Source organism: Dipodomys spectabilis, unplaced genomic scaffold (genome assembly GCF_019054845.1).
Source record: "Dipodomys spectabilis isolate Male_0828 unplaced genomic scaffold, ASM1905484v1 ptg000132l, whole genome shotgun sequence".
Taxonomy (NCBI): domain Eukaryota; kingdom Metazoa; phylum Chordata; class Mammalia; order Rodentia; family Heteromyidae; genus Dipodomys; species Dipodomys spectabilis.
The window spans coordinates 6,148,286-6,165,040 of NW_024870809.1; the positions used below are offsets into that span (position 1 = coordinate 6,148,286).

General features: G+C 37.1%; 1 protein-coding gene across 1 annotated transcript in view; it reads right to left on the reverse strand.

Moving 5' to 3' along the window:
* Positions 1 to 16,755, reverse strand: part of Dnaaf6 (dynein axonemal assembly factor 6) — a 40,876-nt gene that overhangs the window by 14,593 nt on the left and 9,528 nt on the right. Inside the window, exons 3-5 of the mRNA XM_042690059.1 lie at positions 14,676 to 14,742; positions 12,339 to 12,444; positions 9,246 to 9,342 (exon numbers count right to left, since the gene is read on the reverse strand). Coding sequence (XP_042545993.1) covers positions 9,246 to 9,342; positions 12,339 to 12,444; positions 14,676 to 14,742 — 270 coding nt within the window. The remainder of the gene's footprint in view (positions 1 to 9,245; positions 9,343 to 12,338; positions 12,445 to 14,675; positions 14,743 to 16,755) is intronic.

Genomic DNA, 16,755 nt, shown 5'->3' on the forward strand with positions numbered 1-16,755 from the left:
CTCTTTTTTCCCACACCATTTATTCCCACAACACACAAACAAAGCCACCCTTTGGTTGCTTCTTGTTCTTCCAAAAGTAATAGATAGCAATTGTAAAATTGTACAAAACTCAGATGAGCAAAAAGAAACTAAAGTCATTCTACTAAGTCTACAATTTAGAGATAGCTACATTGCATTTTCTATATCCCAATTCAAGCCACCATTGTCTACCTCATCACCCAAGCTAGCAATCTGACTCCTGTTTCTCCTTTACATACTATATTTAACCACCTTCCAAGCCCTATCATCACCAACAGCACAATCTCTAGTGAGATCATTCTTCTTGCCATCCACACTGCTTCTGACCAGTTATCCCAAACACACATTTTCCCCCATCAGAATTACCACTGAGCTCTATATTCACATTACCATTAGAATGGTTCAGAAAGACATTGCCAATCATTGATCTCACCCACTTTAAGATGTTAACTAACTCGAATGCCCAGATGATAAAGTCAAAATATCATGGTGTCTTAGTTTGCTTGGGTTTCCACAAAAAAAAAACATATTCTGAGGAGCTTAAAGAGTAGCACATTGCTTGTTTCTTATTACAGAGGATCAAAGTCAGAAGTCACGGTGTAAGCAAGGTTGGGTTCCTTCAAGAACTCTCATCCTGACTTGCAGATAGTTGCCTTTTTCCTATGTTCTCACATGGTAAAAAGATAGTAAAAAAGCTCTCTGGTGTCTCTTCTTACAAGGTCACCAAGCCCATCATGAGGCTAGAACTAGCTTCATGACCTCATTTAAACACAAGTATTCCCTGAAATCCCTCTATCCAAATTCCGTCACATTGTGAGGTTATGGGGTTTAGCACATGAATGGGGAGAGGGGACACAATTCAGGCCATAACACAGGGTGTGCCATCCAAGTGCTTTCACAGTCCTGCATCACCCATTCTATTTAAGCTTCCACATTACTTCTTGCTACTGAAATTCTTGGGCTCCAAAAGCATAACAAATACTTGTCAAAAGACACCATCTGCTTTCATGGTGCTATCTATACCTTTGCTTATATTGTTCACTCTGCTTGGAGAGCTTTTCATCCTTTCCTACCTAGCCAAATATTATCTATCCTTCAAATATTCAGTGAAATGCCACTTCTATTGCTAAGTCAGCCTGAACTTCTTCCTTCTTTACACACATATCACTTTGGATATTAATCTTTCCAATTTAATATGCCTAGGTTCAAATCTGCCAAATTTGAAAAGTGTGGCCTTAAGCAAGTTACTTAACTTGGTTGTGCTTCAGAAACTTCATCTGTAAACTAGAGGAAATAACCATCTATTTCATAGGGCTGGTGTGGAGATGAAGGGAGGGGTTGCAATGTATAAAGTACTTAAAGAAATGTCTGGTATATAGTTAGTATATCATATTAAGTGAAAACAACAGGATAAAAATGTCCTCATCCTGTATACGTATAAGAATATAGTTCCACTATCACACTTCAGTGACCCTGAACATCCACCAAGGCCAATGTGTACAACTATGTTCCTGGGGCTTGGCAGAACATCTTTTGATCCTCCTAAAATATGAGAAGATAGCAGTTGTTGAGGAGTTGCCTCAGGGCTATTTATCTGACTCTCTGCTTGGGAGAAGTCTCCTTATCTTGTAGGATGTTGCCATAAGACAGTTTCTCATTGTATTACCAAATTCCAGAAGAACTTCCTACCTCAGTCTCCTGGGATACTGAAGCAAATTATAAAATAGCTAGTGGCATTAGGTACCTGCAACCCCTCTGTACATCACCTTTATAATAACAATAAAAAATTTTAAAAACAAAATCAATCCCCCATACAGATGCTGTTTACTGTGTATGGGAGAGGGCAACCAAGCGGGAGAGATTCTTGATGGGTTTTTTGTTTCTAAATACAAGAAAAAAAATAATGCTGAAACAAGGACACAGGGTGACCCATTGCAACAATGATACCAATACACCATATTGGAATGAACTTTACAACTTTGTGGGGTGGGCAGGGGGCATGAGGGAGGTGGGGAAGGGAAGGGAGAGTGGGAGAACAACAAAGGAGGGCTTAACATTGCTTGGCAAGAAATGTACTCATTACCTTACTCATGTCACTGTAACTCTCTGTACAGCATCTTTACAATAAAATTAAATTAAAAGAAGAAAAACAGGTAAAAAAAATCACTCATTCAAAAATAATGAAAGGGCTGGGAAGGTGGCTCAGTGGTAGAGCGCTTGCCTTGCATGTATGAGGCACTGGGTTCGATTCCTCAGCACCACATAAGCAAAAAGAAAAAAGCCGGAAGTGGCGCTGTGGCTCAAGTGGTAGAGCCCTAGCCTTGAGCTGAAGAGCTGAGGGACAGTGCCCAGGCCCAGAGTTCCGGCCCCATGACCGGACCCCCCCCCCCAAAAAAAAAAAAAGTTGATCAAAAATAATGAAAAAAAAAGTTAGTAGCAATGGAGTTAGCTCTTTAGCTCTCCCCACAGTTCCTGTTACCTACTATCTCCTCTCTTTTGGTTTGATATAATTCTGTGGACAAAGAGATGGGAGGAACTGACTGTACATGAATCTTATTAACACCAAGTAATAAACTGCTTCCTTTTAGGGTCACTGTTTCCTTACTGGATGAATCTGTGAGTACCCAGTAGATCTCACTACATTGCTGTGTATGGCCTGCTTGAAGTCTTGCCAGTAAGCTTGAGAAAAGGAGAATCTTGTCTATTTTGTTTAACAGTATATATCTAGTATCTGATTCATGTATCTGGCATGTAGTAAGTATTCCATCAATATCTGTTGAATTTTTTTTTTAAAGTAAGCATTGCAGCTAGGCACTGGTAATCCTAGGTACACAGGAGGCTGAGATCTAAAGGTTGTATTTCAAAGCCAACCCAGGTAAGAAAGTTTGTGAGACTCTTATCTCCAATTAATCATTAAAATATTTAGGCCAGAAGCAGAGCTGTGGTTCAAGTGGTAGAATGCCAACCTTGAACACAAAAGCTCTGGGACACTACCCAGCTCCTCAGCTCAAGCCCCAGTATTGGCATAAAAAAGTATTACAAACAATGATGCACATCAGTATTCAAAGATTTATAGTCTAGGATGTATATTAAACCCATTACAGTGAAGGCTCTGTGAAGAAAGATGAGAAGAAAATAAAACAAAAGATGAGACCATAAGCTGAACAGTAAACGCCCATACCTGTAATCCTAGCTAATTAGAAAGCTGAGATCGAAGGACTGCAGGTTGAAGCAAACCAAGACAGACAAATCCAAGAAACTCTTATCTCCAATTAGCCAGCAAAAACAAACAGACCTAGAGGCATGGCTCAACTGGTAGGACACCAGCCATTAGCAAAAAAGCTGAGCCAAAGCATGAGGTCCTGAGTTCAAGCCCCAGTACTGGTATACACAAAAAAAGACGAGACAATAAAATAAAATAAAGCAAAGTAGGAGTCTCCTAGTCATGAGGAATAAAGTAAAACATATATGCTACCAATGAGCTCTCTTACTATTCTTCCATACTATATCTATATTTGGTACCTTGTCATCATGATCTTAGGTTCTTAGCATTCTTTAAGCTGTATTCCAAGGCGCCCCTGTCCTCCAAGGAAATGGTACTCTTTTGTGTTTTCTATGTTGAATTTTCTCATAAAACTGTATTTGAGCTGGGTGCCGGTGGCTAACGCCTATAATCCTAGCTACTCAGGAGGCTGTGAGATCTGAGGATCATGGTTCAAAGCCAGCCTGGGCAGGAAAGTCCGTGAGACTCTTATCTCCAATAAACCACTAGAAAACCAGAAGTGGTGCTGTGGCTCAAGTGGTAAAGCGCTCGCCTTGAGCTGAACAGGGCAGGGACAGTGCCCAAGCTCAGAGTTCAAGCCCCATGATCGACCAAAACAAAAAAACAACAACAAAAAACTGTATTTGAAGAAAAGGCTTGGGTGATTTAAAAACCTGTAAAGCACAAGCTAAGCTCCAGCTCTAAAATACCTAACTACAGAGGAAGAGGAAGAAGACTGGTAGCTCTGCACCCAAGAGTAAAGCCTCAGAGAATGACAATAGGACTCGCAGTATTTCAATACTGGTAGTCTCTGGGTTTGGAGTTAGAAAGGTTTGCTGAAGATATAGTATACATATTCCTAACTCAGAATTCTCTTTAGGCCTATCCGTTTGATTCACATTCATAAACCTTGCACTCTCATTTGGAATCTGGGGAACCAAAAAGGAAACCATGTCCTTGTGAATTTTTTTTTGTTTTTGTCAGTCCTGGGGCTTGAACTCATGGCTTGAGTACCATCTCTGAGCTTCTTTTGTTCAAGGGTAGCACTCTATCACTTGAGCCACTTCTAGTTTTTTCTGTATGTGTAATATTGAGGAATCGAATCCAGGGCTTCATGCATGCTAGGCAAGCACTCTGTCACTGTGTCACATTCCTAGTCCTCTTGTGAATTTTTAAAATCCCTAATAACTCCCTATGCTTAGCCATGTAAGGTCCTTTTTTTTTGTGAACATACTGTACAGAGGGGTTACAATTACATGGGCAAGATAATGAGTACATTTCTTATTAAGCATTGTAGCCTCCTCCTTTATTTACCCTTCACATCACTTCCCAGCCCCCCACCCCCACAGCCCACCAAAATTGTAAAGTTTGTTTTCGACATGACAACTTGTACTTCTCATTGTTGCAACGGGTCCACCAGTATCTTTTTTTTTTTTTGGGTCCGGTCGTGGGGCCTGAACTCTGGGCCTTGGCACTGTCCCTCAGCTCTTCAGCTCAAGGCTAGCACTCTACCACTTGAGCCACAGCGCCACTTCTGGCTTTTTTCTTATGTGGGGCTGAGGAATCGAACCCAGGGATTCAGGCATGCAAGGCAAGCGCTCTACCACTGAGCCACCTTCCCAGCCCCATCCACCAGTATCTTTAAACGACTTGTTTTTCCCCTTGTCGCCATGTAAGGTCTTAAGCAAAGATTATATATAAGTTTTTGGATTGGATTATTATATTACAGGCCCAAGACCCAAATAAATTTTTTCTTTTGCTGGACCTGGGCACTGTCCCTCAGCTTTTTCACTCAAAGCTAATACTGTGCCACTTGGGCCACAGCTCCACTTCCACCTTTTTGGTGGTTAAATGGAGATAAGAATATTATGGACTTTCCTACCCAGGCTGGCTTCAAACCATGATCCTCAGATCTCAGCCTCCTAAGTTGAAAAGATTACAACAGGAGTGAGCCACCAGCACCTGGCTTCCAAATAAAACATTTAACAAATGTAAAGTTCTATTTCTCCACATTTTAATGTTTCTGTTATTGAGTTGAAATATGTATGTTAAAACACTATTTTTTTTAAAGTGGCACATTGCTAGGAGCTGGTGCTTCATAGCTATTCAAGAGGCTGAGATATGAGACCATGGTTCATAGCCAGCCCAAGCAGGAAGGTCTATGAGAATCTTATCTCGAATTTACCACCAAAAAGTAGGCTCATGTGTTAGAGTACTAGCCTTGAGTGCAAAACCTAAAGGACAGTGCCCAGGCCCTGAGTTCAAGCTCAATACTGGTATACACATGATAATTTTTAGATTCAAAGAAACAAAATATTATCAATAGGAGCAAAAATCATAGAAATTTCAAAAAGAAATTCTTGAGATGGGGCCAACCATCTCTTTACTCTGAGTCTTACCAGTGGAGTTAAGCAGTGATGATGGATCTCATCATTAATATGCTTAAGGAGTAAAACTCAGCTGCAACTCAGGGTTTTGTTCATTTGTGAGCTTAAGGATCAAACCTAGGACTGCATACATTCAAGGCAAGTGCTCTTCTGACCTACACATTCCCAATCCAAATTGGAGTTGTTTTTTTTTTTTATTGTACTGTATTCAAGTTTTCTCTCTCTCTTTCTCTCTTTTCCTTTCCTTTTTTCTTTGGTTAATTCTCTTCTGTCGTTTTTTTATTTCTGTACCCTCTGTCCTGGATCTAAATTTATCTGATTTGAGGAGGGGAAGAGAAAGCACAGAAAGGAAGTGGCGCTGTAGCTCAAGTGGTAGAGTGCTAGCCTTGAGCTGAAAAGCTGAGGGACAGCGCTCGAGCCCAGAGTTCTAGCCCCACGACCGAAAAAAAAAATATTGAGAGAAAGCACAGAAACAGTGAGACAAAGGGTGAACCACTGGATACTATGAAAATGAATTATACAACTTTGGGGGGCAGGGAAGTCAGGGGAACAGCAAAACTGGGAGAGAATGAGGGAGGGGATGACATTGTTCAAAAGGAAATATACTCATTACCTGACTTATATAACTGTAACCTCTCTGTACATCACCTTTACAATAAAAAATTTTAAAAATATCTTTTGAGAAGTAACTTACCAATACACCATTTCTCATATTTAATTGCTACTCATGCCATACTACTTCATGTTTGGGTATTGTCAATTTGCTCTGCTAATAATGCTCTTTTTGGAATGATGTCCACTATAGAAAACCTATCCATCCAAAAAGAGCAAGTTGATTTTCTATCCGCTTTGTATCACCAAGTACCTGATAGAACTTTCTATGTATGTACTTACCAAATGAAACTGCAGTGATCTATTAAGCGCCTGGCTCCTTTACTGTCCTGTCTTCCTTCCTTCCTTCCTTCCTTCCTTCCTTCCTTCCTTCCTTCCTTCCTTCCTTCCTTCCTTCCTTCCTCCCTCCCTCCCTTCCTCCCTTCCTTCCTTTCCTTCTTCCTTCCTTTCTTTCTCTCTCTCTTCCTTTCTCTCTTCCCTTCTTTCTCTTTCTTTCTTTCTTTCTTTCTTTCTTTCTTTCTTTCTTTCTTTCTTTCTTTCTTTCTTTCTTTCTTTCTTTCTTTCTTTCTTTCTTTCTTTCTTTCTTTCTTGTCTTTTTGAGTCACAGAGCCACTTCTAGCTTTTTTTGTTTATGTGGTACTGAGGAATCAAACCCAGAGCTTCATGCATGCTAGGCAAGCACTTTACCACTAAGCCACATTCCCAGCCCTTGTCTGACTTTTTCACTGAGATTTTTTTAAATAAGTTTTTTTTTATTGTGAAAATACTGTACAGAGGGGTTACAATTACATGGGCAAGGTAACGAGTACATTTCTTATCAAGCATTGTTGCCTCCTCCTTTGTTTTCCCCCTACGGTCCCTTCCCTCCTATCTCCACAATCACACTTCCCCCGCCCCTGCACCCCTCCACGGCCCCCCCCCCCAGCCTAAATTATAAAGTTCGTTTTTCAACATAAAGATTTGTACATCTCATTGTTGCAGTGGGTCCACCTGTATCCCTATTTAAACAATTTTTTTCCTTCCCCTCCCAAAATTATACCAACATCAAATACAGTGAAAACAGGGGTTATACCGTGGGGGAAGGACATACAAAGCAACAAAAAAATCATGTGGTACCTTATAAATATGTTAGAAATAATAGCAAGAAAGAAAAAACCACTTGTGTCTTTCTCTTGGGGTTCGTTTTGCTCAACATCATCTTATTTAAACTTTTCTGCTTGTCTCAGACATATACTAGTTATTGCAAATAAGGGAAACCATGGGACCTGGCATACTTCACTTAATATAATTTTTTCCAAGTCTTCCCATTTTCTAACAAATGGGGCAATGACATTCTTTCTGATGGAGACATAGAATTCCATTGTGTATGTATACCACATTTTCTTGATCCATTCATCTACTGAGGGGCTGTCTTTGTGACTTAGTACTTAAGACAGCACTTGTTATGTAGTAGAATTCACTAGATAAATGTTAAGTAAATGAAGAAATGAAGAGAAAGAAAGGAAAACAAGAAAAAACCAGTATACAAGTAGTAAAGTGCCTCAGCTTCAACAAACTTTTTGTTTATTGCTGCCTTTCAGTGGTGTCTATACCTTCACCAAACTTCATGAACTCCCAGTAGACTTAAAATTGCCTGTTTGATTGTTAGTAATAAAATTATTCATTTATGTTAGGTTTATCTCCCCAGTCGAATATAAATTCATTCAAAGGAAAGATCAATTCTTTCATATACACTTATTAAATTTTAAATAAATTGTATATTCCTCTTATGAGATATGATTTAGTTTCCAAAATTCTCAGAATACCTTTATTATTAAAACTAGTGTAATTTGCATGAAAGAAACGGAATCACTTTCAATGGTTTTCTTTTTTTAAGGCCTAGAGCTTAGAGCAATCCCCAACACTAGACATCAAAAACATAATTTTATGGCAGTTTAAGAGAGATGAATTTGAATATTACTAGTAAAACCCTGGGAGCTAATTACTTCAAGATCACTTGTAACCTTAACTCATTAGAGTTTGAAAAACCTCCTGAGGTACTTAAAGTCACTATTCCCATTATGTTACTTGATTCAATTGAATGTCTTAAATTTTGCTAATAAGCGAAAACTTGAAGTTCCTGCCAAAGGGAGACTCCATTTATCATTTTGTTAAGGAAAAAAAATATTAAGCATCTACTATGGGCACTTCTGTATTCTATAATGTGTTATAAGAGCCAAGAGAAAAGATAGCATAGCCTCTGATCTAAAAATTTTAACCCCAGAATTACTTGTGTATGCTGCCAAAATGAGTTGAAGCTTACCATTTAGGTTAGACCCAGACTTCACAACAAAATCATTATGAGGATCAAATAAGCAACAAAGTGGTATCATTGGCACTATTGAAATGCTATTGTTATTATATAGAAACTATGACTTGGCAAAGAGTACTCCCCAATGTGCAGTAGTGTAATTCAAATAAAAGCCAAACATTTTAGATGTCTTTTCAGTAGCTTAAATCAGATGTTCAGATTTGAAAATTAAGAAGAAAATAGCTTTTAAAATCCCTCATAGCAGACTGAGTCATCACAAGAATACAGAAATGAAAGATAAGGCAGAATCAGGAAAGGAAATATTTCATTCTGATGGCCTGTCAGCATGTCGGAAGGTAAATACCCAGTCAGATAGCATGAATAAGACAGAACTAGAATGAAAGAATATTTATTCATTCCAATCAGATTGAGGACTTTTAATAGGACTAGAAGTTGTTACATTATTTTGTTGTGTGTACTTATGAATCTCATTCAACATGTGTAAACTTAGTTAATTTTGTACATCTTATCAATTCTAAACTCAAATCATTCCTCTGAAACACAGCAACTAGTATTTTTAAAAAATCTACAGACTTGTCTAGAATATTACGTATTTAACAGTTAGGCAGTTTAACTATAATTGTCATATAGAAAATGGAGGAGAGGTGATGCTTACCACTATCTCTTGACAGCATGCTGTTGAAGGGTCCTTTCTTGTAAATGCTAGGTACACATCCTCTGTTCCCACCTGCTGTTTGAAAATGATCTCATGCCTGAAAAAAAGTCAATGATAATGGAAACTGAAATGAAAGAGCAATTTCCTGTCACAGAGAAAAAAAATATCTACCAGAAACATGAGGATATGTTATTAAAAAAAATAAAGGACCAAATAAATAAAGTGCTTGCTATTTTCAGACATATAGTAGAACAAAAAGGAACAGAAGCCTAGAAAGGCAGTCAGAAATGCAGAAGCCAGGTGGAGTGACTCATATATGTGTAATCCTAAATTGGAAATATTTTGGTTCAAGGCCAGCCAGGGCAATAAAGATAATAGGATTCTAATCTCAATCAACAAATAGGTGGACATAGTGGCAAGCACCTGTGCTCCTAGCTACATCACAACTGTAAATATGATAGTGGTTCTGGCTGACCTGAGCAAAAAGCAAGACTTTATTTTTTAAAAATCACAAAAGCAAAAAGAGGTGGAGGCAAGACTTAAGAGGCAGAGTGCCTTCCTAACAAGTGTAAGGCTCTGAGTTTCAACCTCAGTAGAAAAGAAAGAAAGAAAGAAAGAAAGAAAGGGCTCATACTCATAGGATCTTTGCCAAGTTTCCACTTCTACATTGTGATTTATGGGATGAGGCAAGTGTGAATTGACTACTCTCTATGGCCTTTTCCATGTCTAAAATTCTGTAGTAGAAACAGTGGTGATGTAATCAACATAGTATATTAAGGTATTCAGAATCTCATCTGACAGAATGAAAGAATTTTCTGGTATTTCAACCCACATATACCATTCACAAATCTTTTCCTTCCTCTTAGGGATAGACTGGTTTATAGAAGCACTAAACTATATAGAGTTATATTTCTTTAGATGAAATAAAATTAGCATTCACAAATTCTTTTTTTTTCTGGAGCTAGGATGAAACCCAATGCATCAGGTATGTAGAAGAGGGCTCTTTCACTGAGCTACACCTCCAGCCCTACAAATTATTTTTTTTTCTGTTTAATTCTACCATACTGAGGAAATAGTGAATTTTGGATTGGAACAGTAAAAGACTAGATTGAATTTCTGACCATGTGCAAATAGGTATACCCATGAATAAAAAAGGAATAGCTTTATGTTTGAACAAGACTGGCAATAAATAGCTATTTGTTATGGATTACTTTTATCTTAATAGGCTATACTGTCTACCAAGTATTTGCAAAAGCAAAACCAGATTAAAACAAAACAGAAGGGATCAATTCATATGCTCAAGACTCCCATATGAATTTGATCAAGCTTCTGTGCTTATCCTGGGCTCCAGGTACAATTTTCCAACTGTGTATTATATAGGTCTGTCTTTATGTCCCAAAGGCACTTCAGAGCCAAAGAACTGCTTCTCCTCCACGTACAATCCCTATCACAGTTACTGTAATCACCCTTTATCAATCACCCAGGTTAATAAGTTCAGCACCGTCTTTGATAGTTTCTTCAAGTCTATCCTACCTAAATACTAAATCTTCCTTCAAACTATCAAACAGCACCTCTGGATTCCTCTTAGCTCAGACATAATATTTTCATTTGGCCACTTGTGATTCTTCTTTTGTGTTCGCCTGTTTGTGTTCATTGCCCATTTTCCTCTTTATCCTTTGGGACATTTTGAATTGTATTTTCATAAGGTAGAGAACAAAAATAAAAATTCTTATAAAGCAATTTCCTTCTATCTTGACTGGAGTAATTATGCATTTAAAGCTTTTATGGATGCTCTATGTAGAGAAGATCAAATGTCAGGATGAAAAGTGAAATTTTACTCTAATTTCAAGTTTGCTGAATATGGATGTGTGACATTTATTAGGCAAAATGATGAATGACTCATTCTTATCTTTCATATAGGTCTTCAGGCACTGTATAAAAATGACCTGTGATTTACTTTTTTTATCCTTAAGATATAGACAGAAATGTTTTTGTATCTTCTGTGATTTTATAAGGTTTATGTCTTTTATATTGTTTGTAAGCTCGATAATTCTTACCAGTTAATTATCTACAAGCTCCCACTGCTTCTATTATCAAAATTAATGTTGAAGATAGAAGCATGGGGTTTAAAAAACATATTGGACTGCTTTGCAGTCAGAATGAGTAAAGATGAAATATAAATTGTCATGAAAGTCCTTAGAACTAATAAACTAAAGCTGGATGTGGTAGAACAAACCTGTAATCCCAGTACTTAGAAGGCAGGCAGGAAGATTCCAAGTTTGAGACTACCCTGAGCTACATAGACAGCCTCTGTTTCAATCTCCTCTCTCCCAACTAATAATGATAAAGTTGATTACAATTTAGCAAAATTGTCTTTGTTTTTCCAGATATTCTAAATACTTAATTAGAATTTTACTTTAAAATGTATATATTTAAAGCTTAGTCAGTTTAACCATTCATTTTATCTGTGTATGTCAATGGACTACAAATTCCTTCAAAGAGAATTTTCATCAGAATTACGGGTCTTTATGGTAATAATCCTTGATTTTATATTTTCAATTTGATATTGAAAAAGCTACAAAGCAAGGCTTTAATGCTGCTGGCAAATATACTGAAAACTAAGCATAATCCCAAAATAGATGGTAAATAACTCTGCATAATAATTGATAATTGGAGGGAGGACATAGCCTTTTACTGAAATTATACAACACTGAGTAATTAAAAGCAAGTCTTTGACACATAAACATGGTTTTGTAATTTGGTTTGCATGAATGCTTACAATTTAATGGGCTGGTTTTCTCCTACTGTTAGTTCTACATTAGACAACACACTGACACTGAATATAAATTTATAAGGGAAATGACTGTATTTTTATTTTTTGCTAGATAATAACTAAAAGGAAAGTATTATGTTTTATTATTTGTTTCTGCTGTAGAAAAGGAAAAATAATCAATTATACATGCCTTCTGTGGCACTGTATTTTATCTTTTATGTGGTGTAAGTTACTTCATGAATCATGTCAAAAATAGGATGGTATCAGATGACACATGTAACTGAAACACCTAAATACATTCCAGGCTTCATTTGACTTACTCTGGGATTTCACGATCATCCCAAATGTCATCAGGATCTGCTGTGTCTGGAACCTCTTTTGGATCCCAGATGTCTTCACTATTTTCATCAGTGCTTTGAGTAATTGCTGTAAGAACAGGGAGATAAAGCTAAGGCTGTTTGCTTGTTTACTGACTCTAAATAGCTCAGGTTCTTCATGCTCATTTGGGGATAACAACTAAAACATTCTCTAGCTGTAATCACTAGCTTGTGGTTTTGATCCAAACAAGCTACATTCCTAACAACTGTCTTTAAAATATTGTTAATATAGACCAATCCTAGGTAGAGTTGTAAAAATACTTGCAGAAAGAATACATAGTAAAAAGAAGAAAAAAATAAGTTACTCTATAGTGCAGCCATGTGGAGATGATAAATGTTGGTATCCTAGTGGCAAATGACATTTTTGCTATCTGTCTTGGTCATTGTTTCTATCTCTGTCTAGTTCTGTATGTGTGTGTGTGTGTGTGTGTGTGTGTGTATGTCTGTTCCTCTCTGCCTCCCCTCTATGTATGTCTGTATGTATGCATGTTTGATGTATTTATGTGTGTATGTGTATGCATATATGCTTAAATCTCCATATCTTTGTCTATAGATAGGTATGCAAACAAACACTCTACATTATTAGAAACATAAATAGGTCATATATAAAGTATTTTTATATGTAAGAACCATCAAACAAAATAATCTGATTTGGGTACAAATTTGTCACCTTGGATTGTACTTTATAAAAACCCTTGGAGCCAGGTGCCGGTGACTCATGCCTATAATTCTAGCTAGTCAAGAAGCTGAGAACTGAAGATTACAGTTTGAAGCCATGTAGACAAATCTGAAAGACTCATGTCCAATTAACCACCAAAAAACTGGAATTAGAAGTGTGTCTCAAGTAGAGCACAAGCTTTGAGCAAAAATTGCTAAGGGACAGAGCCCAGACTCTGAGTTCAAAAACCCAGTACTAGAACAAAAACAAAAACAAATATGACATTAAAAAACAGTAATTAAAGAAAAGGAAGCATGGAGTGTTCATGTTCATTTTTAATGCAGGCTTCTCCTCAAGAACATTCATGTGTTATAAAATATCTCTATCATTTGTCCTTTGTACAGAAATGAGCAGATGCTTGGCTTTCCATAAGTAACCTATAAATGTTAAAAGTGGACAGGCCCAAGGAAGATATACAAAAGTCCAGCTTGCATTTGGTCTATAGTGGCATCAAATGGAGACCTGCATTAGGTGCAGAACATGATTTTTAAGTATTACCAGAAATGCACCTGATTGTAAGGTTTTCCATTTTTGGTAATTATTTTTAAATCATCTGCTTCTATCTAGCATGGACTTTCTAAAGCCTAAGTACATATTTAGATATAATATTTTAAAAATGATTCATTGACCTTGGAGTTGAGAGATTATTAGACCTGCATTATCAGAAATACAAGTAGCACAGAAATACATCCAATTTTGAATACTGCCAGGTAGTGAATATCTCTAGAGTAGGGCAAATAGCCTCTTCAGTATGTAAAGCAATAATAACTAAAATTTTAAAACCGTCCTCAGACCTCACTTTAACCATTCATTATTTTAAATTTTTCTTTAGTATAATATCTTTCATAATTAGCTAAATTGAACAAAATTCACTTCCTCTCCCGGCCCATCCTCTAGTTACTATGATCATGGCCACCAGAATCAGAGCAGTCTATATTTTTCAGGATTTGTAAAATGTTCAACTCTGAAAATATATAAACAAAAATGTTGGAAAAATAGAAAGCATTTCTTCTAAATTTTTGGAGCTGTGATTTATTTTTGTGGTGGTTTGGGGATTGAACTCAGGGCTTCCACATGTTAGTCAAGTACTCTACCACTGAGCTACCACCCTTAGACCTGTAAATCCCATATACTTTAAGTTATCAGACTCTGTGTTCAAGCCCCATGACCAACTACAACAACAAAAAAATATATCTAGCACATAAAACATGATGTTTTGAAGTGTGCATATGCACTTTGGATTGGCTAAATCAAGTCAACTGATAAATGTATATATACAATGCCTCACATACTTGTCTTTCATTTGTAATAAGAACACTTAAAATCTACTCAGCAATTTTTTTTCTGGTGCCAGGGTTTGAACTCAGAACCCTAACTTGCTTGGCTGGTACTCTACTACTTGAAGCACACCTCCCGCCTAGCTAGCCATTTTTTAGTATAAAATACATTGTTGCTAAGTTCAATTAATTGTATTAGTTTTTATTGCTTTCCATATAATTTTACTACCTAGATAAATATTACATTGATCCTATTGATCTATACTACATAATTAAATTACTTACGTCTAAGTTCTTCAATTTTCCTTGGTCCAATATTCCCAGGACTCATGGCTCCAAAAGTAGATGAGCTCTGTTATTTAGTGAAAAGAAAGAATCCAACATTTTGTTATTACTTGTTAATAATACTTTAAATGTGATAAGCTTTCCATCTTAAAAAAACCCCTCACTGATCCCATTTAATTAATTATTCATCATTGTTATACAGCAGAGAGACAGATGTCAAGTATTACCTTGAATGTGTTTTCCTTATCCTTTAAAAAAGTATTCAGTTTAATACACTCTGAGGCAGAATTGATTTTTGGTCAGACTAAATCCCCAGATCCAGCTCACTGAATCATGTATCCCTGGGGAGATGGGGATGAGCCACATTCATCTCTATGAAGGTTAGAACCAAATGTTATTAGAAAAGCATTGACACTTTTGGGGTTTGGCTGTGTCTAGTCATGGTCAGAAGGGAGATAAAATGATGAGAACATTTTATAGCAATAAAAACTAACAAGTTGCTGGGTGCTAGTGGCACAAACCTCTAATCCTAGCTATTCTGGAGGTTGAAATCTGGAGGATCAAGGTTTTAAGCCAGCGTGGAGAAGAAAAGTGTGAGACTCCATCGCCAAAATAAGCAGCAAAGCCAGGCACCAATGGCTCACACCTGTAATTTTAGCTACTCAAAAGGCCGAGATCTGAGCCAGCCCAACAAGAATGTTCTTGCAACTCTCATCTCCAATTAACTAACAAAAAAAGCCAGAAGTGTCTCTGTGGCTCAAATGGCAGAGTGCTAGCTAGCACAAGAGCTTAGGTACAATGACCGGGCCCTGAGTTCAAGTCCCAAAACCAGCACCACTCCCCAAACAAACAGCAAAAAGCCAGGCTGAGGTTCAAGTGGTAGCACTCTAAGTTGGCACCTCTATCTCTCTTTTCTTATGGCCCTGCACTCAACTTCTAAGGCTTCAGACATGACATACACAGAGGTTGGAATATCCTATTTGGGCAAGGAGAGTAGTGTCTGTCCTTGACAGCTGGTGGAAAAGCTCACCTGAGCCGTTGTTATGCTAAATGAGCCCAAGAGTTATAAATCATAAATTAATGTATGACATCTCAAAATCATGTGAGATAGTTACTATTCCTTTACAAAAAGGCGATTCAAAACTACTATATCTGGGTCTAAGGCACTGCAGGCATTTTTATGTGAAAATCTCAAGACAATATTTTTGATCATTTTTTTCTCTTCCTGATCACTACGGTCATATAATGGGTAGTACTTTTATTAAATTATTAATCATCAGAATACTAATGGTCAATCAAAGCAAAGCGTTTCTTGGAACATGAGGGCCTCTTGTTTTTTTCAAGTGTCTCTGACAGAAAATTAAAATCAGTGGAAAGAACCTCTTGAATATTCCTGACAAAAATTGGTGTATTCTCCATGGAAAGAGATAATTGGATCCATATCTCAGAATAGAGGACTTTTGATTTATTATCCTAGTAAAAATAAGTGATTAAAAGTAAAAATTCCCAGTGAAAAGATGAAATGTGATCATAAAAACATTTTCAAAACTTTCCAATTATTTTCTTTAAGGACATCTTTTCACTCATAACCATGAATCTATAGCCAATCATCTGAGCTATTTGTCATTGCCATTCCTGCCACTCCAAAATTACAGAACAACATCCTTATAGTGTCTGTGAAGAATGGCGAACCTTATTTCCCACAGGTCTCAAGATCCTCTCAGGAGTTTGAAAAACAGCAGACAAACTAACTTCTCGATCTCCCAGGTCTTAACAATTCATTTAGAAGAGGGGTAGTGTAAATGAACCAATGTGTATGCAACAGTTCTCTTGCTGTTTTCAGAGAGTGTATTTTCAAAAACATATCACTCTTGTAATCATCCCACAGTTCCCCAGACTAATACATGGTAAAAAAAAATGAAAGGCAGTTTCTGTCCTGGAAAATTTAATAGTTCATCAGAAACATTAATTATTCTTCCACTGCACTGATACTCTAATTCTATACCCTCTAATGATATCTGTACTGAGGTGTCTGAATGACCAATTATTTCAAAATTGCTCATAACCCAGATATACAGAT